The 25,531-nt window shown below is 43.9% G+C and overlaps 1 protein-coding gene across 1 annotated transcript; it reads left to right on the top strand.

Annotated features, from left to right (window-relative positions):
- The first annotated feature begins 7,960 nt into the window (after positions 1-7,960).
- Positions 7,961-24,063, top strand: MATN1 (matrilin 1). Its single transcript, XM_065744364.1, has 8 exons — positions 7,961-8,048; positions 10,557-10,903; positions 15,323-15,545; positions 17,753-17,878; positions 18,190-18,603; positions 19,133-19,285; positions 19,861-19,941; positions 23,025-24,063. Exons 1-8 carry the CDS (start codon positions 7,961-7,963, stop codon positions 23,072-23,074), a joined length of 1,482 nt encoding a protein of 493 aa, XP_065600436.1. The 3' UTR covers positions 23,075-24,063.
- Positions 24,064-25,531: the final 1,468 nt, after the last annotated feature.

The raw sequence follows: 25,531 nt of genomic DNA, 5'->3' as shown, positions 1-25,531 counted from the left end.
TCTTTTACTTTCTGATTTCTGAAGGAGTGGCAACTCATGGCCCATGGTGACTGCACAGGCCAGTCTGTGTAAGTGATGGTGAAGGATGTTGCTGATGATTGATAGCTGGTATTTAGTATCTGCATACTTTTTTGTATGGGTCCATGCTTTTTAAAAAGCTTAATTTGCTCAACAGCAACTATTCCAACAACATCTACATTGTAAGACAAAGTGTGGGATTCTTGTTCTGCTCTGAAACTTCAATGAATGACTTCCCAATGTTCTTTTCATTTGACAACTAAATGAGATGGTGATGATAATGATGTTGACCACATACTTGAGCTGCTTTTCACTGTTGAAAAAGTGATTTCCTTGGTTATACTCCTGAAAAACAGGCTGAATGCTGATGTGATCAGTGTGATCATAGAATCATAGAATCCTTAGAGTTTGAAGGGACCTTTAAAGGTCATCTAGTCCAACTACCCTGCAATGAACAGGGGCATCCACAGCTCCATCAGGTAGCCCAGGACTGATCCAGCCTTGCCTTGAAAGTCCCCAGGGATGGAGCACCCACCACATCTCTGGGCAACCTGTTCCAGTGCCTCACTGTGAAAGATTTTTTCCTTATGTCTAACCTAAATTTCCCCTCTGTGAGCTTGAAGCCATTTCCCCTTGTTCTGTCACCACAGACTCTGCTAAGGAGTCTGTGCCCTTCTTTCCTGTAGCTGCCCTTTGGATACTGACAGCCTGCTCTCAGGTCACCTCGCAGCCTTCTCTTCTCCATGCTGCACAGCCCCAGCACTCTCAGGATGAGTGTTCTCATAGCAGAGGTGTTCCACTCCTCAGATCCTTTCTGTGGCCCTTCTCTGGACGTGCTCCAACAGCTCCATGTCCCTCCTGTACTGAGCACTCCACATCTGGATGCAGTGCTCCAGATGAGGTCTCACAGTGCAGAGCAGAGGGCAGGAGCACCTTCCTCGACCTTCTGGCCACAATTCTTTTAATGCAGCCCAGGATATAGTTGGATTTCTGGGCTGCGAGGGCACATTCCTGGCTCAAGTTTAGCTTGCAATCCATCTGTGTCCCCACGTCTTTTTTGGCAGGGCTGTGCTCAATCCTTTTATCCCCCAGCTTGTACTGGTAATGGGGGTTGCCACTACCCAGGTGCAAGATCTTGCACTTGGATTTGTTGAACCTCATGAGGTTCACCTGGGCCCACTGCTCAAGTCAGTCTAGATCCCAGTGGATGGCATCCCATCCCTCATATCTAACTGGATGGTGTTAAAAATCCTTTTTTTTAATCTGTTTAAGTGGTTCAAATTCTGTTCTGCATTTTAACCAAAGTAGCTAAAATAGAATCATAAAATCGTTAAGGTTAGAAAAGATCACTAAGATCAAGTCCAACCAAAATAGGCTCAGTGCATTGCCTGCAGAGATGGGGTTGGTTTCAGAGAGTACATGAAGGAGTTGAGCCTCCAGGTACACACCTGATTTTTGAAATGAACTTGATGTTTCATGGCTCTTAGCAAGCTAATCGATCTCCCTGCTTCATTCAGTATTTTTGCTGCAGGGCTCAGAGTAGTTCCCTGTGAAAGCCTGACTCAGAAAACCATGAAATCTGATAAAATGTATAGGTTTATTGTGAGTTTCCAGCCAGGTTGGGGTGTGAGTTCTAGACAGGAAATAGTTTGGGTTTTCTGAAATGTTAGAAGATTTGGCCAACATAAACCAAACACAAACTGTCACAAGCTTTCTAAGAAGTCAGACGATGGCACTATCAATGCTAGTTTTGAATCCGATAAATGACTCTTTTTAATATTCAAATCTTATATAGTTTTCTTTCCTTTACATTGATTTACTGATGCGAGTCTCCAAAATAGGTTGAGAACCAATTCACACTCATGTGCTTAATGCTGCTCCACACTTCCTTCTTTTTTTTTTTTTGTATTCCAGTGCAGAGGAAAAATGAGCAGCAATTCTTTTATACAGGCAGAAGATTGCAAAGATGATGTCAGCACTGACAGGACAGGTGTGAGAGGGATTGGACCTCTCTAAAAGCAGCATCTCATGGAGGCAGATGTGCTCTAGGAATCAAGATGTCCATCAGATTCCCCATCTGAATGTGATTTCCCTCATCTGACCTGAAACAGGACCTTCTTTGTTTTGGTTTTGTTTATACCACTCCCACTTCCCCTTTTGCAGAGAGAAAATTAAGAAATTTGGATGGAAAAGTGTTTCACATGGGTAGAAACAGGTGTGTGTTTTCTTTCACATTACTTTGAACACTTCTCTTGGGTTCAATTTATTGTTTTTCTGTAGGCATCCTCATGCCATTGCCTTCAGTTGGTGAAATCAACTGCTCTAAATGAAGGAACTAAACCAAACATATGTCACTTCTCTCCCTGTGCCACAGAAAGGGAAACTGAGGTGTAAATAAAAAGGAAACAAGTTCTGCAATAATTGTGGTCATAGAGGAGGGAGAGTAACTGCAAAATGCTTCAAAACCAGGCTCAGTACTCAGGGCTGCAAGAAATGCCTCTAAAGGTCCAAGCAAATCATAGAATAATTAGGGTTGGAAAGATCATTAAGATCAACAAGTCCAACAATCAACCTGTGCCTATGTCCATACAGACTGCCTGCAGATAGTCCTCATGGCTGGAAGAGATAAGGTTATGCTCACTGTCACCACAGAAGTACCTGTTTTATTGACGAAGTATAGTTATTTTTGAGCCTTTTCTCTTGTAGCAGTATTTGTTTTGTTGATGTTTTTCCTTGAGATTCATTCCCTCAGCTTTGAGCTGGTCCCACTGCCCTCTGCTCTGCACTGTGAGAACTCATCTGGAGCACTGCATCCAGGTGTGGAGTGCTGCAAACCCAAGAGAGGTGCTGGATGCCCTCCCAAGCACCACTCACAGCCTTGTAGGCACATGTTTAACAAGCCTGTCCAGTGATCAGGAATGTTTTCTGGTGAAGGAAACCAGTATGGGCTGCCCCAGAAATCCAGGTCACAACATTACGTCAGAGATTTTGACAAAGAAACTCTGATTCTACAAATAGTCTTAGAGTGTAAATGGCACCAAAGCCAGCAGAAAATACAGTGGCTATAGAACTTGGGGAGGATCAGAAGCATTTTTCTGGTGCCAGCATCTATCAGATTTTGAAATGGCATCTGGAAACATGATCCAACTGCTATCAACTCAGCAAAAACCTTGCATGATGCAACAGGAATGACAGCACTCAAACTCAGGCAGATTCAGTTGAAGCATCCACCATGATGGAAAGGTCTCCCCTGTCCCAAGAATCTTCTGATGTCTGTAAGAGAGCAAAAATAGACCTTGAAGAGGGCAAAGACAGCATTTGGCTGAATTCCCTGGCACATCCTCAAGCTGATTCAAGCCTATTCCCTGGAGCAGCCAAGGGAACCCCGGGTGATGGATGTGTGGCAGCTCTCCAGGACTGTCACTGCAGACTGCCCTGCACAACGTGGGGACTGTGCTGCCCTGCCTGGTTGTCTTGCTGCCTTCATTCCTGCTGCTTTGAATGGCACCTACAAACCTTCCAGGATCAGGGCCTGGGACAGATGCCATGATAATTGCATTAATCAAACATCATTACAAGACATGTTTTTTCTTTAGCTTTCCTACAGACAGTTCATTAAAGTAATTTCTCACATCAGTTGAACAAAGTTATTGCAACTGCTGTCCTCAGTGGTAGGCCCAGAATGACAAAAGATGACAAGTGTGGTCATGCATCAGCCCAAAGCCTTTCACTGCCTATGGCTTTCCATCTAGGTGCCCATCCATCAGGCCAGATGCTTCATGGACTGCTGCCAAGGATCTCCCTCATCTCTCTATCTTCCAATGTTTTGTATCACCACTGCTATTGAGAATAATTTTATGTCATGGTTCTATGATTTTTTTATTGGTATTCCACATCATAACATCATGTAGTGCAGTGGGAGTTAAATAGTCAATGCTCCAGCTCCATGGATCATCGATGCTTCCAGGTATACCTGTCTCAGAAGAGTACTACATAAGCCAGAGGTCTCTGTGTTGCTTTGCATTTTTGTATTTTCCGCTCAGAGGGGAAGATGAAAAGCCCTTCCCCAGAGCACAGGTCTGTGGGTCTGCCACCCCCCAGTCATCACGGAACCAGGTTGAACCAGCTCATAAACGGTTGACATTTTACATAGCTCTTTTTAGACCATCCAACAGCCTTTACCACTGTGCCTTTATCCCATGGTCCTTTTGTAAGGTTTGCCTTGGTGCAGTTGGTATGTTGGCTCATTCACTGGAGAAAAAGTGCTGCGTTCACAGTGACCTTCAACTTTTACAAGTCTTACACATCTGCTCCATCCAAGCAAGTTAGCAGGACAGCTATAACCCTCTGGGCCAGGCCAACACCACTGCTGCAGAATTTGAGGCATAGAGACACGAGCTGCTCAGCCCTGCCAGGTGGCCAACATCAGAGCTGGGAATAGCGCCCAGGAGGCGACTTGGCCCCGGGGGGATGTGGGCAAGGTTGACACAGCAAATAAAAATGATCCCTCTGAAATAAATGTGACCCATAAAATACATAAACATTGACTAGTCATAAACAGCATTTACTATTTACAGCATCAGAGCAGAAGGATATTTGCCAGCCATTTGCAGCTTAAAGGATAAACTACTTCTGAACTTGAGTTGTCAAAAGGGTTGTATTTAAAGCCATTCCTCTCTCTGCAGTCTCACCATTTACATGTTTTGTTTTGTGCTTTGCACCAGTTCCTTCACTGCAAATATCACTTCTGCAATACATTGGTGATGCAGCACCATTATCCTTTCTGATAATGAAGCAGGCCAGGAAGGGCTCCTCCACTCCTTATAACTGATACAGAAACATCATAGGGATGAAACATGAGAATTGAAGCTTTGGCTAAATGGCAGCTTTCGTCACAATTTCTCTGAATATTTGAAAAATGGAGGCCTGGAAACACATGGGAACATCAAAGGAAGCCTGAAAAAGAAAGAAATAAAAAAAGGAAAAAAAGAAAAAAACTGAATATTTTACTAAATGCAGGAGTTTCCTGGTTGCTTAAGGGCAAGAAAGCTGTGTTTACTACAGCTACCAGGTTTATTTAGAATGAAATACAACTCAACAGTAAACTACTCAGGATTTGGCTGCTGGTCCCTTCCCAAGCCCTCCCCTTGCTCACTCCTCCATCACCGACTGGTGCCACTCAACTATATCACCAGACTCTCTCTAGGAAGTATTTCGGTCCAAGGCCATATCAAATTTTCTTTTTAAGGAAAATCCAATATTTTTAATGCCATCAGTCCGAACTCTAGCAGAAATTTGGAAGTGTCCTGACATAGTGATCTGATTTCCTTTTTCACAGAGGAACCTATCACCTTATTCTGGGTCATTGACATGGATATGACTCAGGGACTGATTCACTTTGATTTGGTCAATTTCAGCTCATTGGAGTGCGACATTTATACTAATGTAATAAATGTAATAATGGCGTGATTATTAGAAGCATACATATAAAACTAAAAACTTTTTCAAAGAGAAAACATGAGCAAAAGAAACTGGAAATGTAAAATGCCACATCAAGTCATTTCTGCATTATCAGAACTAAAAGGACATTTTTCATGTCTTTTTCCATCCAATCTATGCTCCTGTGAAAGATTACATGTATACTGATAGAGAAAGGACCTACATTTACACAGTCCACGCTGCCAGACATGCTTGTTTTATGGCAAATGAGAAGCCAGCAACTTTCCCAGCTGACCACATCCCATATCTGTATGTGTTTTCTTCACCATATTTCTTACTCCTACCCTGGACCATACACTTTCCTACCCCATCCCCAGGCTGGCAGATGTGGTGACCCAAAGAACGAAGGCAGTGGGGTATGGAAGGATTGTCTCCTCCATGCTCTGACATCCATGTGCTTTGGCCAAGTGCACTGTATCCAAACCACTTGATGATGGGCACCAGAGAACACAAGAGCCCATTAATGGTTTCCCTGTTTACGTTGCAAGTGGACTTGGGAAGAGCTTTAAAAACATATTTTCTTCTTGGAATATTGAGTCCACTGTTTTCATTTTCGGAGGCCTGGAGAAAAATTATGTTTCATATTTTAAAAATAAACACCTCTTTTACAGAGGTATAAATGCAGATCTATAGCACCCAGCACACCTTTGCCTCTCGCGTTATTTTCAAAGCTTTAATGTTGCCTGTGTGCCCCAACCTCTGCTAGTGAAAATATCCACCTGAAATGTATTTATCCTTCTTTACTAATTAGCAGCAAAATGACACAGAGAAACTTTATATTTTCTTCAGTGAGAACAGCCATAGAGAGTTCGTTTACAGAGGGCTCTGAAAGATCCTATTCATGGCAAGCACTGTCTGCACCAATAGGTCCTTGTATGCACAGCAGAGCAACAGGAGAAATCCCACCACAGACAGGGCTGGAGGTTAAATCTGCAGGATTTTATGTTTGCATTTCACTTTGTTCCCCACTGTCAACGTGTCTCTGTATCTGTTCTACCTATCTGTGGGGCAAATGATATCCTATAAGCACACGCTGGATTTAAATACACTTGAGCTCACAGAAATCCATGCATTTATGAACACATAATGCATGGAGGAGAGTTTCGTCTGCATATACACACACACACATACAAATGCATATGTAAGCACATGCAGTCGTGTTTTCAAGCATGTATTTTTATTTGTACATACATATTCATGCACCTACTCACGGGCTTAAGCTTTTATAAAGTTTTTATACAAGTGTCTTTGTGCATGCACACATCTACACAAAGACCTGCTTGTGTTTTCTGTACTAATCCCTGCTCACATTCTGCAATAGCTTTAAACATTTTAATCAACGCTTTTACTGTTGAATGAGAAAAGTACGGTCTGGCAGCACCACTAAGGGCAGGTCCCTGTCTGCATAACCAAACAGCCCTTCTCTCCAGGAGCTCTCCGTCTGTCGAAGCCCTTCTGGAGTAATACGAATTTGAATGAGGGAAGAGCAGCCCTTTCGACCACAGGCAGTTTGCCACAGCACTGCACTAACACAATGCAAATGCAATGCATGAGCACTCCGAGGGTGCAGCTGAAAGGTGGGCAAAGACCAATCCATCAACATCAAGGGCTTTAATCAGTGTAATATAGCAGTTAATAAAAAGAAAATAGATGCACTGCTTCGCGATGGACTCATCATTAAATTCATCTTACTCTAGGGCAAAATCTCCCTGCTATTATTCCAGAAAGGAGACACTGGATTTCTGCTCTTGCAGCATCATTGTTCTTGTATGTTGATTCAGATTATTGGCTTCTTGTGGCTGGAGCTGTATGGACCTGAATGCTCTGCTGTTAAAAATAAATCCAATTTATAATCTGCCTGTCCATCCCGCACTGCCTGTCTATTTATCTAGCTCAGACTGTTGCGTTCTTTCTCGCTCTGCCCCTGCTCACAGCCTCATAGAGCAGCAACTGTTTCCCGCAGGAAGGAATTTGTTCTGTGTCCCACGCACTGCCCCTGCGCCTGCTCTCCTCTTCCTCTCCCTTGCTCCCGCGACAGAGCTCCAGCCCACAAATTAAGCAAAGGAAGCAAAGATATGTAGATGGGAGCTGAAGGTCGACAGGCTAACCCCAGCTCCCCAGGGCTGCCCTCACTGCTCCCACTGTTCCCATCCCAGATTCCCCACATACCACGCGACTGCAGGTCCCTTTATAGCTTCCCATCCCCTTCGCTGAGCAATGGAGCCATTGTGGAGGGGCCGGCGGGGCTGGACATCCACCTCCTTCCCACCTTCAAGCAATATTTTCTCCCAGCCCTTCTCACTCGCCCCTCAGCGCACCCCCTGCCCCTCACACGTGTTAGGGGCTGGCCCCATGCCTCTCCGAGGAAGGACAGGTTAATACCTCAGGGCCAAAGCTCCCGTGTGCCATTCCTCATCCAACCTCCAGCAGTTCTTCCGCAGCCATGGACGGGATTTTCTCTGCCTTGCCACTCTCTTTGCTGCTTCTCCTCCAGAGCTGTGGAGTCTGGGGGGCACCTCCTCAGCCCAGAGGTAAGTGGGAGCTGAATGCTGTGGGCTCTGTCCTGGAATTCTGGCCGACCTGCTGGGGACTGCAAGGTGCTGAAGGAAGCAACACCCAACCTCTGACCAAAAAGCAGAGGGCTTCCTCCACTATTTTCCACCTAGGCAGACAGACGTAGAGAGGAACTCCTTCTGCCTGTTCCATGGCTTTGAAGAGAAAGTGGGAGGTTGAGCAGAGCACAGCAGAGGGAGCACCAGGTTGACCCCAGCCCCACAGCAGCAGCTCTGGGCCCACAATAAGTAAAACAGACGTGCCGGTGACTGTGGCATTAGCTGCTGTGTACAAAGGGCACTTCCCTGCTGCACTGACCATCTCTTCTGCTGACAAAGGGAGAGTTATATTTGCTGCAGCACCGCTAAGCACTGCTGCAGTTGGCATGGGTTGATGGCTGGAATTGATGATCTTAGTGATCTTTTCAACCTTAATGATTTGATGATTCTATGAAGCCAGGAGACCGAACAGAGCGCTCATTCAACCCAGCCCTATCGTGAGCAATCACTATTTCTAAAATAAACAGCTTTTAATTCTGAATTACTAGGCAGGTTTCCTGTTCCTTTAATTAATGTGGCAAGGATCCCTGAGAGAGATTTTCTGCTAAATTGATGCATGAAGTTCAGCTGCTCCTGAATAACTTCAGGTGTGGATGCTTCTAAAATGAGAGGCTTTTAATTCTGGTTTCATTCCACTTTGAAATAAACTATGGTGAATCAAGATGTCACTGTCACCTCCCGGGGATCTGTCTGTCCTGCAGAGCCCAATGCATCCTAGACCCCAGTGTTTCCATCTGATATGCTCTATTTCCCTGAAATACACTTCACTTTCACAGAAAAAAAAAATAAAAGATTTAAAATGTTATTACAGAGCTTCTATGCAAAAAGAAAACATGCTGCAAAACTCCTGTTCAGTTTGACTGCTTCTAAGGAAAAAAAAATAAGCTTTTTCTGTTTGGTTTGTCACTCAAAGCAGATGTGATGCATTAGCCACAGTGGCAAAAGGAATCTGCTTTATTTGTAGAGGAGCTGACTGCATGACCTTGCATTTTTCTTTGTTTCTCCTGTAAAATGGGCATATCCAACCCCTGCTGAAGGGATTTCCAGTGTGGACTGCAAACCAAGTTTTTCCTTCCTCTGCAATGAATTACAGTGGCAAAGTGAAAGCCACCCCCATGGGAAAAAGGTAATATTGTGTTTTAGTGGAAACTAGAGCACCTGATGGAGCAACCACTGCCCTCTTCTCTTCTACACACTACATCGTTCAGACCTTTTCTGGGAGCCAGAAGCATTTTCAGCATTCATGTCTCTCAGGAAACTAACCTGATTATATTCTTTATGGATATATCACAGGGTATTTATTTTCATGTGTCTGAAAGACTGAAAGCCACATTAGACTTCACACTGAGGACTAGCTGTAATATTTATGTCATAATTTAGAACAGATTTGTTGGCCCAAAAGCTCTCATTTAAAAATCTGCCCACAGAAATCTCTTTTATGATATAACCTATATCATCCCTCTCTGCAGAAATCAAATCTTAACAGAGCACTTGATGACCCTACAGAGGCAGGTTAAATGATAGAAAAAAATAAAAAACAGAATGCTATAGATCTGGTGGGGAAAATGGGTCAATTCATTCCGAAATTCATAAAAAATGTCACTCCTTTTTATGTTTTGTCACAGCTGAACATTAGGATGGAAAACAGCATGAAAATGAGAAATTGGAAAGAAAAATATTAGTCAGCTGTTTGCATTGCTAATGTTTCCCATCCTATACCATTTATCTTTTACAGTGGATATTCATGCCTTACTATTGGCTTGTAGAGATTAACTATCAATTGCATGGTTCTACATCTCTCTATTGTGTTCTCCCTCACCAGCTCACAGAAATAAAGCTGTGCTGGTCTTTGCTCTATTTCATTATTAGTGCCACTAGCTGAAAAACACAAGTCTGGATTGTGTTATGGTGGTTAGTTAGTCTGGGAGTTATGATTCGCGACTGAATCTGAACTGCTGAGTTTCATTCCTGCTTCTGGTCACGCATGACAAAGACACAAGCTCATTAATTAATACCCATGTAGCTTGCTTATACACCACAGTGAGTTCTTTTGAGACCTCCTTTGATACAGGAGTGTATATAATAGGCTTTAGTTCAGCTTAATTCCCCCTTCCATTAAGTTTCCTATAGCCATTTGCAATAGCCGGGTAAGACAAGTGGGTAACCTGTTCCCACAAGTGCAGAGCTGCTGTAGGAGTATATATTGTCAGCAGCTAAATGTGTTTTTCCTACAGAAATTTTTATGAAAGGAAAAAGAACATTCGGAAATATTAGGTTAAACTGATCTCCCTGGGCCCCTCTGAGACAGAGAGAAAGGATTGCAGCTCGCAGGTCATCTAGCCTCAGCTGCCTGCTGGAAGAGGAATGATTTTTTCCCTCCTTGCATATTTTTCTCTTCTTTTTCTTCTCTGTCCTTATCCTTCCCAGGCACCCTGTGCAGAACCAAACCCACCGACTTGGTGTTCATCATTGACAGCTCTCGGAGTGTGCGCCCACAAGAGTTTGAGAAGGTCAAAGTCTTCCTGTCGCGGGTGATCGAGGGGCTGGACGTGGGCCCCAACTCCACACGGGTCGGGGTCATCAATTACGCCAGTGCAGTCAAGAACGAGTTCTCTCTCAAGACTCACCAAACCAAGGCTGGCCTCCTGCAGGCAGTCCGGAGGATAGAGCCACTCTCCACAGGGACCATGACCGGCTTGGCCATCCAGTTTGCCATCAGCCGGGCCTTTAGTGACTCAGAAGGAGCCAGACTGAGATCTCCCAATATTAATAAGGTAAGAATCATCACAGAATGGCTTGGGTTGGATGGGACCTCAAAGATCATCAACTTCCAATCCCCTGCCACAGTCATTATTGCCAAACACGCTTTATCTCTTTCTTGGAAGCCCTATTTCACATGACACACTGTGGAATGGTTAGAAAAATCAGAAAAGGAGAAAAAGTTATTCTCTTTCTGTAGGGCAATATTGGCTCATGCTCATTGAGAGCAAAACACCGCCCTGAGACATTGATTCAGCCAGGTTTGCTAGGCATGAACGTGCTAGAAGGCATCTTCCCCAAGAAATGGTAACAAAATGCTTCCAAACCCACTGTTGTGAAATGTGAGGCAATCTTCTGAGAGCTTCCTTTGAAATGGGAAATTTCAGTTCTACATATAAAGCAAAGTGCTGTTTCTGTGTTCTCCAGTGCTCTACTAGTTTTTCACAGGCTGGCTAATGACTATGTCTTCCATTCTGGGTATTTTCTTCATGTACTCAGACTTCAACAACTACTTAACATTTAAGGCTGTAGTATGAAACTAATTCCACACTTGGCTGCAATGGGCATCACCACTCCTGACCCAGATTCCCCATCCAGGAAACTCAGCCTTTAAAAAAATATTCCCCAGATACCTCATCCGTCCCTCTGGATTTGGCCCTGAAGGCTACGAGACCTCAGCCCAGGGACCGTCATCAGGAAAACTTTAATCTGAGCATGAGGAAAATGTGTATTGTTGACAATATGTGTCTTAGCTAAACATCCTGAGCTTCCCAGGCCTTTTTGTCCTGTGCCAGCTCCACTGGCTGTCTGCTATGAGACCAGACCAGAAAAATAAGCAAAGGCTTTAGCGAGCAATGAGGGCTTTCCAGCAGCTGGACAAGAGCCCAGCTGATGGAGTGAGGACTTGACTACAACATTTTTGGAACATCAGACACTTTCAGTTTCCCTCACTGATAGTAAAGCACTAAGGAAAGCAGAGGAGTACATGAAAAAGATTCCCAGGGATGGCAAGTCAAAAATATTATCAAAAAATGAAAAACTGTTTAAGATCCTCCAACTCCAAAAATAAGCAACCTGAAGGCTGGACTGGACTGGAATTCACAGTAAACTGCAGAAAAATGAGTCCATCTCCTAAGAAGATGATCCAATTGATCATCTTTTGTGCTCCTTCACCTGCTGAGCTACAAGGAACATGTGAATGAATCTGACCTCATATTGTCTTTTATTGCGAGATTCTCTGTATTTAAAGCTAGTTGTCTATATTTTAACCTAAACTTGACTTGACACAATAGGAAGAAAGCCAAGAGTGATAAGTTGAGAAAATCATGCTCCAAGAAACTTTTATAAAGTTTTGTTTGCAATTTGCTCTAGAGAAACTCCTCTGATCAGCCATCACCATCACATTGCTCCTTAAGTGTAAGAGTCACCAGCAGAAAATCCAACAACAAGAGACATTTCTTCCAGGGAAACCATTCTGGGCAGACAGTGGGAAGGCGATAACTTGTCCAGAGCACCCAGTCCTAGGAACCCATGGGCAGAGCTTGTGACCATGACCCCCAAGGAGGATCATCCATAGCCATACTCAGTGACTTTCCATACTGAAGAAAAAATTGATAGGAAATGTTTCTCTTGTTGGGTACTGCTTAACCCTTAAGCAGTAAGGGCTCATTCCTTAAGAGGCACCTTAACTGAAACAACAAGCATCTGGATGATAATATCTGTTTCTACTTCTCAAAAATTCTTACTGTGTTTGAAAAAAAACCAAAAAACTAAAACTAAATATGAACAAAAAGATATTTTGCCTTCCACACAAAAAATCCCAACAGTTTGAATGCCAGACCACTGTTGCTGAGTACTGATAATCAAAAAGGCCATTTACTTCTCTATTCTTCCAATACACCCTTGCAAAAAAGCTCATTTCCCATCTCAGTGCATTAATTCTTGGCCAGTACCTCCAGTCCAAGCTGTCCCAGTGTAAAACAAAGTAAACCCAATGAATTCTCTCCCTCCTGAGGCCTTCATGCTGGTCAGGATGAGCCCCTCATCTGTCTCAGATGATGAATAGGCCACAGTAATTCCAACTGCATACCTCTCTTGCTCCTTTATACAAGAGAAATCCAGCAAGACCTTATGGAAAACAGCACTAGGATTTCCAACCACATGGGACTGGTCAAAGCCTGACCAGATCATGCATTTAGACTTACTGTGCTCTATGCAGCAAATATCACCACAGGATGGGGAAAAACACTATTTGTTTCTGCAAGAGCTACAAGTAACATCTCTTTATACCTCCATCAAAACTACAGGAGTGCCCAATTACTTTTATATTTCCTCAGGAAGAACAACAAATTGACTGTCAAACTGCTGAGCAAATCAGGGGGCTATTCAACTTTCTTCCCAATCCCCTGTGTCAGTGCTGTTAAAACATTCATGTAATACACTGCATCATGAGATTCTACTACCTCATTTGCTTCTGGATTGCCTGCACATGGCACCATGAATTATGACCACCTAGGGGGATGCCCATGAATACTCGTGTGTCTTAGCAAACGAGGATGTTACATTCATTTTAACCATGGGCTTGCTGATAAATTCCTGACACCTGATCCAGATTCATTGTGCCTCCAAATGTTGTTCCCTCCCAGTTCCAACAGCAAGTCAGAAAGCAGTACAACTTCAGAACACACTGCATTTTATTACGAAAAACTTTCCCATCAGATCCAGCTGTGGCTGCTACCATGTGTATCCTGGACTGTATCTGGGGTTCAGACACTCCAATATGAAGAACCTAGGAAGCTGATTAAATTGGGAAAATCACTTCATTTAGACAGCGAAATGCCAGGAGGACGCAGAACACCTCCGTCCTATGACAAATGCTGCAAGAAAGACATGCAGTGCTTGCAGGAACCTGCTCATGGGTAGTGCTCCTTGCAGAAGCCACTTGTCAGAACATCTTGTTTCCTCTAATTGGCAGCACATCCCAGTGCTGCTGCTGAGCCGAGGGCTCTCTCTCCTGGCAGAAGGCATGGCTGCACGGATGGCTGCTGCTTCACACGACTGAAGTTTTTCCAGTTTCACCCATCTTTCATATGGACGCAAAGCTCTGAATGGGGCAGCAGATTACTTGAGTACTGGAATTGCCGAGGATGCAGCATTCAGCCACTGCACTGCAGAAGGGTGGGCAGAGTTAGAAGGAGGCACTTCATAGACCCACAGAATCATTAAGGTTTGGAAAAGACCACTAAGCACATCTAGTCCAACTGGGCCCCGTGGAGATATGGGGCAGAGAACCCCACTCCTGACTTTCCAAGGTGACTTTTTTCCCTGCTAAGGATGCAAAACAGCTATCACACTGTCCTAACTGAGCAGCCAGTGGGTCTCCCCAATTGTATCTGCAGGTAATGTTTTCTACATCCTGCTATTTGCTTGCACTGGGGATTTCTGTTATCTGCCTGCAGCTAGCTGCTCCTGCTGATTGTATTGACACTGGTGTCACAACGAAACAATTGCAGGGAAAAGTGTCAGGAACAGCTGAATTGCTAAAGAAAGAGCATGAAGATTTTGTGACAATGTCACTTAGCAGAAGAAGAATAAAGAGGTTAAAAAAGAAAGCCTAGCAGCTTGAGCAGCACTCTTGGAGGGTTTCCAGCAGTTCAGGGTGCCACCACTCAGGGCAGAATCCAATTCCCACCTGTACCAACTGGTATTCTAACAAACAGTGATGTCAGTTGGTGCAGGATCTAGCACTGCTATTTGTGGTGGAATGAGGGGCACTGACACATCATGACCTGAGGCAGACTGCTTCTCCTCTCTTTGCTTCAATTTCTCTGTCTTTAAAAAGGGAAGACTCATAGTCATTTAATCATTTGAGTTGCAAGGGACCCTTAAAGGTCATCTGGTCCAGCAATAAGCAGGGACACCTACAGCTCCATCAGGTGCTCAGGGCCCCATCAAATCTGACCTTGGCTGTCTTCAGAGATAGGGCACCACTACCTCTCTGGATAACCTTAATCTCACGTTTCCATAACATCTCTTGAGATTTTTAGATGGACAAAGGTGCCATAAAAGTCCCAGAGTTGTTCTTAGTGTCATCTGGTGTTTCATGAAGAGAGTTAAAGTTTGTCTTGGGCATTAGTTTGCTTATGGAGAATGTAATCTTTTCTCTAGGGTCGAGATGCATCAGATGTCCCATAATTAAAGCAATCCAGTCCACAGCAATTTAACCTTTGCAGATCAGAAAGAGGCAAGTCAGACTTTAAGAGAACAGCTTCTGTGACCTCAGGAAGAACAGGAAGAGGGGGAGGAGGTGGTATTTCCTTTCTTCTTTAACTTCAGAAATGTGAAACCTCCTTTAGTAAAGATGTAACCCACAGGCAATAGCAGTATGAACACTCATCCAAATATACTCCTGATCTGTGCCCTCCTCTGTGCAGGTGGCAATTGTTGTGACCGATGGACGTCCCCAGGACGGAGTGCAGGACGTGTCAGCCAGGGCCAGGCAGGCTGGCATTGAGATCTTCGCCATCGGGGTTGGCCGGGTGGACATGCACACACTGCGGCAAATCGCAAGTGAGCCCCTGGATGACCATGTGGACTATGTGGAGAGCTACAGTGTCATAGAGAAGCTGACCCACAAGTTTCAGGAAGCATTCTGTGGTAAGTCCTTGCCACACAACCCTTGGGTTCCTAGCCAAGATGTACAAGTGCCCTCCAGCAAGTTTTCATGTGTAAGTTTCACATGTGATCATCCGTCATCCACCTGCTTCCTTTTGCCAAGGATTTGGGTGTGCAGAAGAACAAAATCTGGAAGATGGATGCTGTTTGAAGTCACCTTTCAGGAATTTGAGGTTTTATTTAGGGAATTTCAGGTTTAGGTTAAAGAAGTCTCTTTAAAGAAGGCTTCATTTGTATGAAGAGCTCATAAATGTACTTCTGGAGAAAAAGAACCTTGAAAACACGGTCTTTAAATAGCTGAAATCACTGCCCTTGTGTTTAATGTAGCAGGGCAGTACTGACAATCTGGCTTGCAGTTTCCCCTGCCAGTATCATCTACTGAGTTCCTATTTAAACAAGGGCAGGTTTCACTTCCCTGCCACAAGATGAGCCACCTCTCCCTGACTGTGCTGTTATTTTTGGAGCCCTATGGGGAAGAAAACTCTCCTGGTTGGTGCAGTATCTGTATATATATTTCTGTATATACATTTCTGTATAATATGTAAAAAGAGCCTGACTATCTTACAATCACTTATAGAATCATAGGCTGGAAAAGACCTCTAAGATCATCTAGTCTAACTGTCCACCCACCACTAATATTGCCTACTAAACCACTCCCTAAGTACCAGATCTACACATCCCTTGAGCACACTCCTACACAAAACCAGTGAATGCAATGAGAAAGCTTTATTACTTTCGAACGTGTAGGAAGTGGTCTATAAATAACCACCATGTGTTGGGAAATGTCCTGGGGGCTTCACACACCCATCCTGCCAAAGCACAGTGTAGCAACGCTTCGTAAAGCTGTGATGCACCACAGTGCCTGCAGCAAGGCACTGCAAACCCATGCACACAACGGTCCTGTAAAACTCTCTGAGACCATTTCTTCAGAAGGAGTAAAGTTTCAGCTTGAAAATAATGGGGGGAGTGGCTTTTCATCAAGGAAAACTTCATCTTCTCGTAGGAAGGAGGAAAAATTTGAATACAAAGTGAGTCATATATTATAATCAGGTGTCACTGCAGAAGCTCATGAAAGAAAGGAATAAGCACTACATGAGAAGCAGATACAAAATTCAGGAAGGTGGAAACCAGGGCATGAATATTCGTGGGAGTTTGTGTTGGCTGCCCTGGAGTCAGAAGTCAGCTGGAGACAGAGAGGCCTGACAGAAGCTCCAGTTTTCAAGCTCCAGCACTGGTGTCATTCAAAAAGACAGAGGGAAAAAAAAATCCTTTCTGTGCCTTGCTTTTCAAGTGCGTAACATGCAGATGACAAAGTTCTCCCCATGGTAAAAACCCTCAGAGATGCATCTGAGGGAAGCACTTTGCTTGGGATTATTACAACTAATGGAGAGCAGCAACATATTAACTGCCAAGTAGACTGTTATCGTGCTATGCAAGCAGCTGCACAGAGCTGTCCTTGGAGATGTACCCAAACACCACCTGCTATTGCAAAGCAGTTTGTGGCCACCAACAGCACGAAGAACTGAGCAGCCCTGTCCAACTGCTTCCCACAGTGCTCAACAGACACAGGAAAAGGGGGACCCTTGCTGATCCAGCTACCAGTTAGATTCATAAAATCTCTACAGCCTTCAAAGAACTCAACATGAGAGCGCATTGTTAGAGCCAACTGCATAGTTGCAGAAATATTTGTAGAGAGTGATTCTGAGAGTTGCACGTGCAAAGATAGTTCTGAAGTGAATTCCAAGTGTGTTTGGGCATGAATCCCAACCAGGAATGGCAGCTGTACATGGCACTCACGAATCATAATTGCACCACACAGCTGGGGAAAAAAAAGGGTATTGGCCAGTACAGATGGTAGTTTGGAAACCAAATCTCATCCCATATATCTGGAGAGTGAAGTACATTGTGATATGCTTGACAGACAGATGGTTTTTGCCCTCATCGTGGAGAGTACATACAGACCTAGCTGTGCCTTGGAGTCCAGAGACTTGCCACAACTTCTCTTTGCTTTTACTTCCTTGATTGCTATCTGAGAGTAATGACTCCATGCTGCTTTGCATTGCTGCAGGCTGGGTTTAGTTGTCACTAAGCGTACAGAACAAATATGATGCTTTCTTTGTGGGTGGTGTATCCTTTGGTTGAGAAGCCTTGGCATGGTCCTTGATTTCAATCTGCACTTTTTCTTGCAGTGGTGTCAGACCTGTGTGCCACTGGCGACCATGACTGTGAGCAGATCTGTATCAGCACCCCAGGATCGTACAAGTGTGCTTGTAAAGAGGGTTTCACGCTGAACAACGATGGGAAGACCTGCAGTGGTACATAATGATTTCCATTTCACTGAGCTGCTGTGATCTGTCATGGTAGGATAGGGGTAAGGCTGAGACAGGGCAGGCATGTTCTTTTCAGAAAAGGAAGAAAAAGAAACCATGAACATATAACCAAGGACTGTTCTGAAAACATGAGTGTGAACTGTTGCTGATTTTTTACTGATTTAGCATACTTCATTAGCAATTAAATAGTATTAGGATTACATTTTCCTATATAATTAAGCAGAATCTTAGTTGCTGTCATCCCCTTCTCTTATTTTGCTTACTTCCTGTCTCTCCCTTCTCTCATTTTGCTTCAGCTTGCAGTGGTGGGTCAGGATCTGCCCTGGATCTTGTTTTCCTTATCGATGGCTCCAAGAGTGTTCGGCCTGAGAACTTTGAGCTGGTGAAGAAATTTATCAACCAAATTGTGGAATCACTGGAGGTGTCAGAGAAGCAGGCCCAGGTTGGCCTGGTGCAGTACTCCAGCTCCGTCAGGCAGGAGTTTCCTCTGGGACAGTTCAAGAACAAGAAGGACATCAAAGCAGCTGTCAAGAAAATGGCCTACATGGAGAAAGGCACGATGACAGGCCAGGCTTTGAAGTACCTCGTGGACAATTCCTTTTCCATTGCTAATGGAGCTAGGCCTGGGGTTCCCAAGGTGGGCATAGTCTTCACAGACGGACGGTCACAAGATTATATCACCGATGCTGCTAAGAAAGCCAAAGATTTAGGTAGGTGTACAGAACTGTCAGCGGCTTATTTCTCTCTTGGACCAGGCACTGCATCAACTGTACGAAGTACAGATATATTGAGATCTGCCCCTTTGCTGACCTCCTGCTGAACAAGTTCCCAGTCCCAGTTTCACTGAACATACAGGTCTCCATTGCAGAGGGGACTTTGCTACGACAGAGGCTGATGAATGGTAGCTGCAGGCTGTTTTGAAAAATTCCACCTTTTGCTGTATCACTCTTCCCTATTAGTTGGATGCACTATCCTGTCAAGGTGTTGTAATGATCTTTCTTTACTTGTACCTTCAAATCATTGTTCTTGTGGTGACAGTGATCATTACCTACATAAGTTTAGTAAAACTTTGCCTGCAAAATATTTTGGAACCCCAAATGACCTGAAACAAGTCAATAACTGTAGAAAGTAAAGGAGACACTTAACAACCGTAGAGCTGCATGGAGGTGCAGAAGGCAGACAGGGATGTATAAGTTGATGGGGGATTGGTGCCAACTGACAAGTTCTTATTGCTTACAGGCTTTAGGATGTTTGCTGTGGGAGTTGGTAACGCAGTGGAGGATGAGCTGAGGGAAATTGCTTCCGAGCCAGTAGCTGAGCACTACTTCTACACAGCTGACTTCAGAACCATCAGCAACATTGGGAAGAAGCTGCAAATGAAAATCTGTGTTGGTGAGAGTGAGGGACTGGGAGAGGGGAAGGTTTACTCACAGTATTTGGAGAACACTGAGGTTTAGAAGATGGGAGTAGGATTATCAAGTTGATGAATGCACATTGCTTAGTCCACTCAAGAAATGGAGCCCTGAAGCAAAGCTCAAATAATTCCTGGCTCTCAGATCGCAAAGAGTGCCTCCAAATTTTTATTTCGCGTAAGTTTGTGAGCAGTATGACCCACCATGGTGATGTTACTGGGAAATGAACTGACAAACAGAGATTGTTTTGAGCACTGTATTTAGTCAGATTCTAATTTTTAGGACACACTTTAAGCATTAGTAATAGATCTCAGGGGGTTTCCAGAGAACTGGAAACCCAGGAAAGACTTCTTCCACAGAGCCTGTCCTGGATGCATGAAGTGTAAGAGTCTCTGGTCATTTGAGATTAAAGGCAGAAGTGATCAGTCAGTAATTAGGATGGTATTTTTATTTCCTTCATGTTTATGACAAAGAATATGACTTGCTTTATTTCTTGTCACCATGATTTTCTTTTTTGTGTCACTTAACATATCTTCTTGTTATTCTGGTCCATAGAGGAAGATCCATGCGAATGTAAATCTATTGTGAAGTTCCAGACAAAAGTAGAAGAACTCATCAGTGCATTGCAACAGAAATATATCCTTTGGAATCTTTTTGTTCAGCACCCAGTGGGCTGGGTTGGGCTTTCTGGAGGAACCAGCTGAGAAAGTCTATCCATGGGGAAAACAGGTTAGATAATGGCTGGGAAGTTGAGAAACTAGACACTTGGGGTTTCAATGTGTCCAAAAGGAAGAATTTCTGCACCAGAGCTCAAGATACTGGCCTGACACAAAATACAGAATAGACTGAAAGCAATAGAGCCAAAGTAGAATATGATAAATGATTGGAGGCAGTAGCAAGATGCAGACATGAGGTCCTAGGTCAGTATTTAAGAAGATACTTAAATGATACCAGTGCCAGAAGTGTGGAAGCATGGTTCCTATATGAGATATTGCCACTGCCTCTGCATCCAGTAGGTCCTGTGATGCAGCCAGAATGTAAGACTTGAGAGCAGCAGTGGCTATCACTGGCCTGTGAGCAAAGAAAAAACAAAACAAAACCAAACACTGGTGCCTGCATGCAACTGATAAAGTCATTAATGTTCTGTAGATGCAATACTTTTTATACAATGCTAAATACCTACAATGCAAATACCTGATCTGGCTGCCTAAATTCCCCACAGAACTGAGGAGGGTCTTCTACAGCACAACACTTCTAACCATATAGTTGGTGGTCCTGATAAAGACAGGGGAATTGTACTGCATAAGTCCAATTTCTCTCCATTGGCCAAGCTCTAGTGCTGAGAAACCGCTCACAGTCCCACGTAACTGTTCACTGCACATATCTTCAGTGAAGTGAGTTTGATCCTACGTGTCTGTGGGACTGCATTTTTTCACGAAATTGTAGTATCATTAAGGTTGGAAAAGACCTCTAAGATCATAAAGTCCATCCATTAAGCTACCACCACCATCATGCCCAGTAAACCATAAACAGTGTGTGTATGGAGAGTTAGCTGGGCTGGGATCACCCATTTCCTCAAGGATTCTGTCATACTCGGTTGCATTCAACTGAGGTGGTGAGGGAGCTGGCGGAGGTGGTTGCTAATCCACTTTGCACCATCTAACAGTGTTCCTGGTCAGATGGAGAGGTCTTAGATGTCTGGAGACCTGCTAATGTGATGCCCATCTATACAGAGTATCGTAAGGAGGCTTGTCAGCTTGTCCTCAGTGCCAGGGAAGGTTTTGGAACAGATCATCTTGAGTGTGATCACATGGCATGTGTAGGACAACCAAGGTATCAGATCCAGCCAGGTTTGTGATAGGCAGGTCCTGCTTGACCAACATCACTCTTTCTATGACCAGGTGCCCCACTTGGTAGATGAGGGAAAGGCTGTTGATGTTGTCTATGTAGACTTCACCAAAGCTTTTGACACTGACTCCCACAGTATTTTCCTGGAGCAGCTGGCAGCCCATGGCTTGGACAGGCACATTCTTTTCTGGATAAAGAACTGTCTGGAAGGCCAGGCTCAGAGAGAGGCGATAAATGGAGTTACATTCAACTGGCAATCAGTCACAAGTGGTGTTCCACAGGGGTCTGTATTGGGGCTGGCCGTAAGTAATATCTTTAATGACAATTTGAATGAGGGAATTGAGTGCACCCTCAGTAAGTTTGCAGATGATGGCAAGCTGGGGGGAAGCACTGACCTGCCTGAGATTAGTTAGGCCCCACAGAGGGACCTGGACAGGCTGATCACTGGGCTGAGGCCAATGGGATGAGATTCAACAAGACCAAGTGTCAGGTGCTGCACTGGCTACAACAGCCCCAAGCAGAGCTGCAGGCTTGGGAAAGAGTGGCTGAGGGTGCTGGTCAGAGCTTGGCTGAATATCAGCCAGCAGAGTGTCCAGGTGGCCAAGGAACACAAGACCATCCTGGTTGTGTCAGTAGCAGTGCACCCAGCAGGAGCAGGAGGTGTCCATCCCTCTGCTCTGGCATGGGTGGAGCCACATCTCAGTTCTGCTTTCAGTTCTGGGTCCCTCACTACAAGGAAGACATGGAAGCCCTGGGATGTCCAAAATAGGGAATGGAGCACAGTGCTATGGGAAGTGGCTGAGGGAACTGGGATGGTTGTATCTGGAGAAGAGGAGGCTCAGGGAGATCTCATTGCTCTCCACAACTACCTGAAAGGACATTGTGGTGAGGTAGGGGTCTACCTCTTCTCCCAGGTAACAGCAATAGGACATGAGGTATAGGAAGAATTTCTTCTCAGGAAGAGTGGTGAGGTGAGAGTGAACATGCTGCCCATGGAAGTGGTGAAGTCACCATCCCTGGAGGTGTTTGAAGAAAGGGTAGGGGCAGTACTTAAGGATGTGGTTTAGTGGGCAATATTGGTGGTAGGTGAACAGTTGGACTAGATGGTCTTAGAGGTTTTTTCCAGCCTTAATGATTCTATGACATTGCACAAAGACTGGGAAGTCTTGCAAGATAAATAAGGAGAAGAATAGGGAAATAAGGAAAAGAAAAATAAATGTGACTAAGATTCAAATGTCTCATGCAGAGAGGAATTAGTGAAACATTGGAGCAACTCACAAAATGGTTAGGGAAAGATTTCATTACAGAAAATTAGGAGAGAATGTTATTTTAGAAACGTTTTAATTTATAAACACATTTCTGTGGCTTGCTCTTTCAGTTACACAGTATGTTTTCTCCTCTTTATATCAAATTGAGTGAAATCCATTACTTGTATTAAGCAAAAGGTCAGAGTAAATCAGTAGTTCTCACCCAGTGGGTCGCCGCTCACAGGCACATCATGAAAAGCAATTAGTGAAAGAAGCAGAAAAATGCAAGACAGTGCAACTATAAGAAAAGCAATGTGCTCTGCTCTTCATGCAGCCCACACTGCTCAAGGTCAGGAACTCTTTCAACTGGTCAAAATGCACACCAACCATTCTTATATTTAAAGTAAATTTATAGGTGCATGTGAGTGTGTGTACATAAACATTTTCTATCTTCAGTAAAAGTTCATCAACCTGAACAGCTGCAGAAATGCCAGGGTAGATGACGGCAGCATTCCTCTGCTACCTGCTCCCAGCAAGGCAGCTCCATTCACTGCCTGTGCAGGGGAGATTTGAGCAATGAATCACTGATGTGCACTGTCATTTTTCCCCTTAACTCATGTTCACTGGAAGCTGTGGCAAAAAGGATTGAAGCCCTGGAGAACAAGATCATCTAAGACCCCAAAACAGTACTATTTCTCTCTTTCGTAATGTAACAAAACTAGAATTCCTTCCTTTGTATGGAGGGCAGCTCAGCCACAGTGCTATGGCCAGCTTGTATTTCTTTTAAAGAGTCTTGTCTACCTGCATTTGTTTAAAAGGGAAAAAGTAGAGCAGTAGAGCAGACATTGTATAACAGGCAGAGCACCACGTGGCTGAGAGCTAGACCATGCTAATGTTCATTGCATCGTACAGAGTGCATATATTAAAAAATGGGAAGATTTGTTGTTGATTTAAAGCTTAATATATATGTGTGTGTTAAAAAGTACTTGATTACTGTGAATCCTTGCTGAGTTCTTCTGCATCTTTTGTTTCTATGCATGAGGTAATTTAATTTAAAAGTCAAAGTGACTTAAAATCAATTCAGATGCTGTGTAAAAAGTCAACCAGAGCAGCTGATGGGTTTATTATTGTAAACATGAACCATTTGTCAGTAAGCAGGTGAAATATAGTAATCATCTGCATAACAGATAAGATAGGTTAGGATGCTGTTGCTCATTGTGTTTATCCATAGCTACTGTAATGCACAGAAAGACAAAAAGCTCAGCCTTCCTAGCTAGCAACTGTTCTCGTGATGTTTGAGTGAAGTAACTCCTGTCTAAGCTAAACCCATTCTTGGTGATGTCCTGAGATGATGTGCAATGAGCCTGCAGCCATGGCTCTGCAGCACAAGGCAGCACTGTTAGCACCAGCCCATATGTGTTCCTCAGCTCTCTGCCCTCCACGTCCACAACTCGAGCTCTTTCCAAGAACCCAGGGAAGTGCTGCTGAAGCAGTGCCTTCATCACTGCAGTGACCACCAGCTCCTTCCTTAGCTCACACCTCTGAGCACCTCAACAGCCAGTCAGTTCATCTCAACACCCATCAGACATCTTTTCCTGGATTCCCAGCACTGGCAAGAAAAAAAATATTAAAGCGCAGTGTGGGCCAGAAGCATCTTGCTGCCTGTCTGCTAGAGCTGTAGTCTGGCTGGGAGCAGAGTGAGGAGACCATGATTACATGGCACAGTGCCATGCCACTGAATGAGAGCGCAGGGGGTTGGGTTTGGATGGAGTTTTATTTTGTTTTGTTTTGTTTTATTTTATTTTATTTGTATCGAAATATTTATACTTGAGACTATGTGAAAAGCTTTTCAGGATGACCTGGCCTGTTCAGAAATGACACCATTGCAGATGTTTTCTGAGTAAATATTAAAAGTTTGCTGAAAACTTTAAAAATGATTTTAAACTTATTTACTTGCATAAGCTTTGATTTCATTCTTGATACCACCACGTCTCCATAATCTTGGCAGAAGATAGGAAAGCCTCCATTTCAAGTCACAACCTTTTATTTGCTAGAAAAGAAATAGGTCAGTAGAGATACTGAGACCTTTCTCTCAGAACAAAAAATCTTCTTTAACAACATGAAGGAATAAGTCCACACATTTCAAAGCATTATACCAAGGACTACAGTCAGGTTTTGATAGCAAAACCTAGCAGTCTCTGTCCAACCTGTATAGCTTAGATCCCAGAATAACCTCTAGCAACTCCTTTACTTGCTTATTTTCTCTTCCCGGTTGAAACTGGGGGCTGGATATAGACCAGAAAATAAGGAAAATATTTAACAGTTCTTACCATGACCCCTACTGGCTCCAGTGTGAAATTGCCTGGGCTCAAAAATCCCAGTATGTCCAGGGACGAGAGGTGGGTCACACGGAACAGCCTTAGGAACTAAAAGATGGATTAGATTTTAACCCTGCCATGGCACCCATGGAAATGTCTATGTGAAAAAAGTATTACTGTTGTCATTCTGCAGTTTAACCCTGACTTGTTAAAGTGATAAAGATATGCGAAGTGAGGGCTGGATCTTCACAGAAACTGCATCTATTCAGCCTACCTTTCCCATTGCCAGTTTAACCCAACAACCTGCACCACAAAACTCAGTACTCTACATGTCTTTGGAGATTGAACCCAACATTCTTCCTAGGTAGGACCATGCCCAGGAGCCACTACCCCAGAGTGGGACATGAAGGGCAAAGATACCAAGCATTGCTCCTTCCAGCCTCTGAAGCCACACTGAGAAAGGCCCTAGGAAACAGTGTCTTCCGAAGTCACCAAGCTCCTTGTTTCAGAGCAACAGCCCTGGATGCTGCAAAGAATTGCCCCTACATTCAAGCATGGCAGCTCTTGTTTTTAGTACAGTGTATCATTATATATCCTTCCCACGCTATCTTTCAAAATGTTACTGTCCATCCAAGCAGACAGCCAACCTACTAGTCCTCATATTTCCTTCTCATGTGGTTCTCATTCATGGAAAAACTCAATCCAAGTTAATGTTTTGATGACAGCAGATCCACCTCACATGGTAAAACCCTCCTCAAAGAACACAAAGTAGAAGTACAACATAAATTATTTGCAAGTGTAAAGCACAATGAG

The sequence above is a fragment of the Cyrtonyx montezumae genome, unplaced genomic scaffold (genome assembly GCF_038088225.1).
Source record: "Cyrtonyx montezumae isolate F1298 unplaced genomic scaffold, pur_monq_1.0 scaffold_31, whole genome shotgun sequence".
NCBI classification, from domain to species: Eukaryota; Metazoa; Chordata; class Aves; order Galliformes; family Odontophoridae; genus Cyrtonyx; species Cyrtonyx montezumae.
This window is presented reverse-complemented; position numbering and strand designations above follow the sequence as displayed.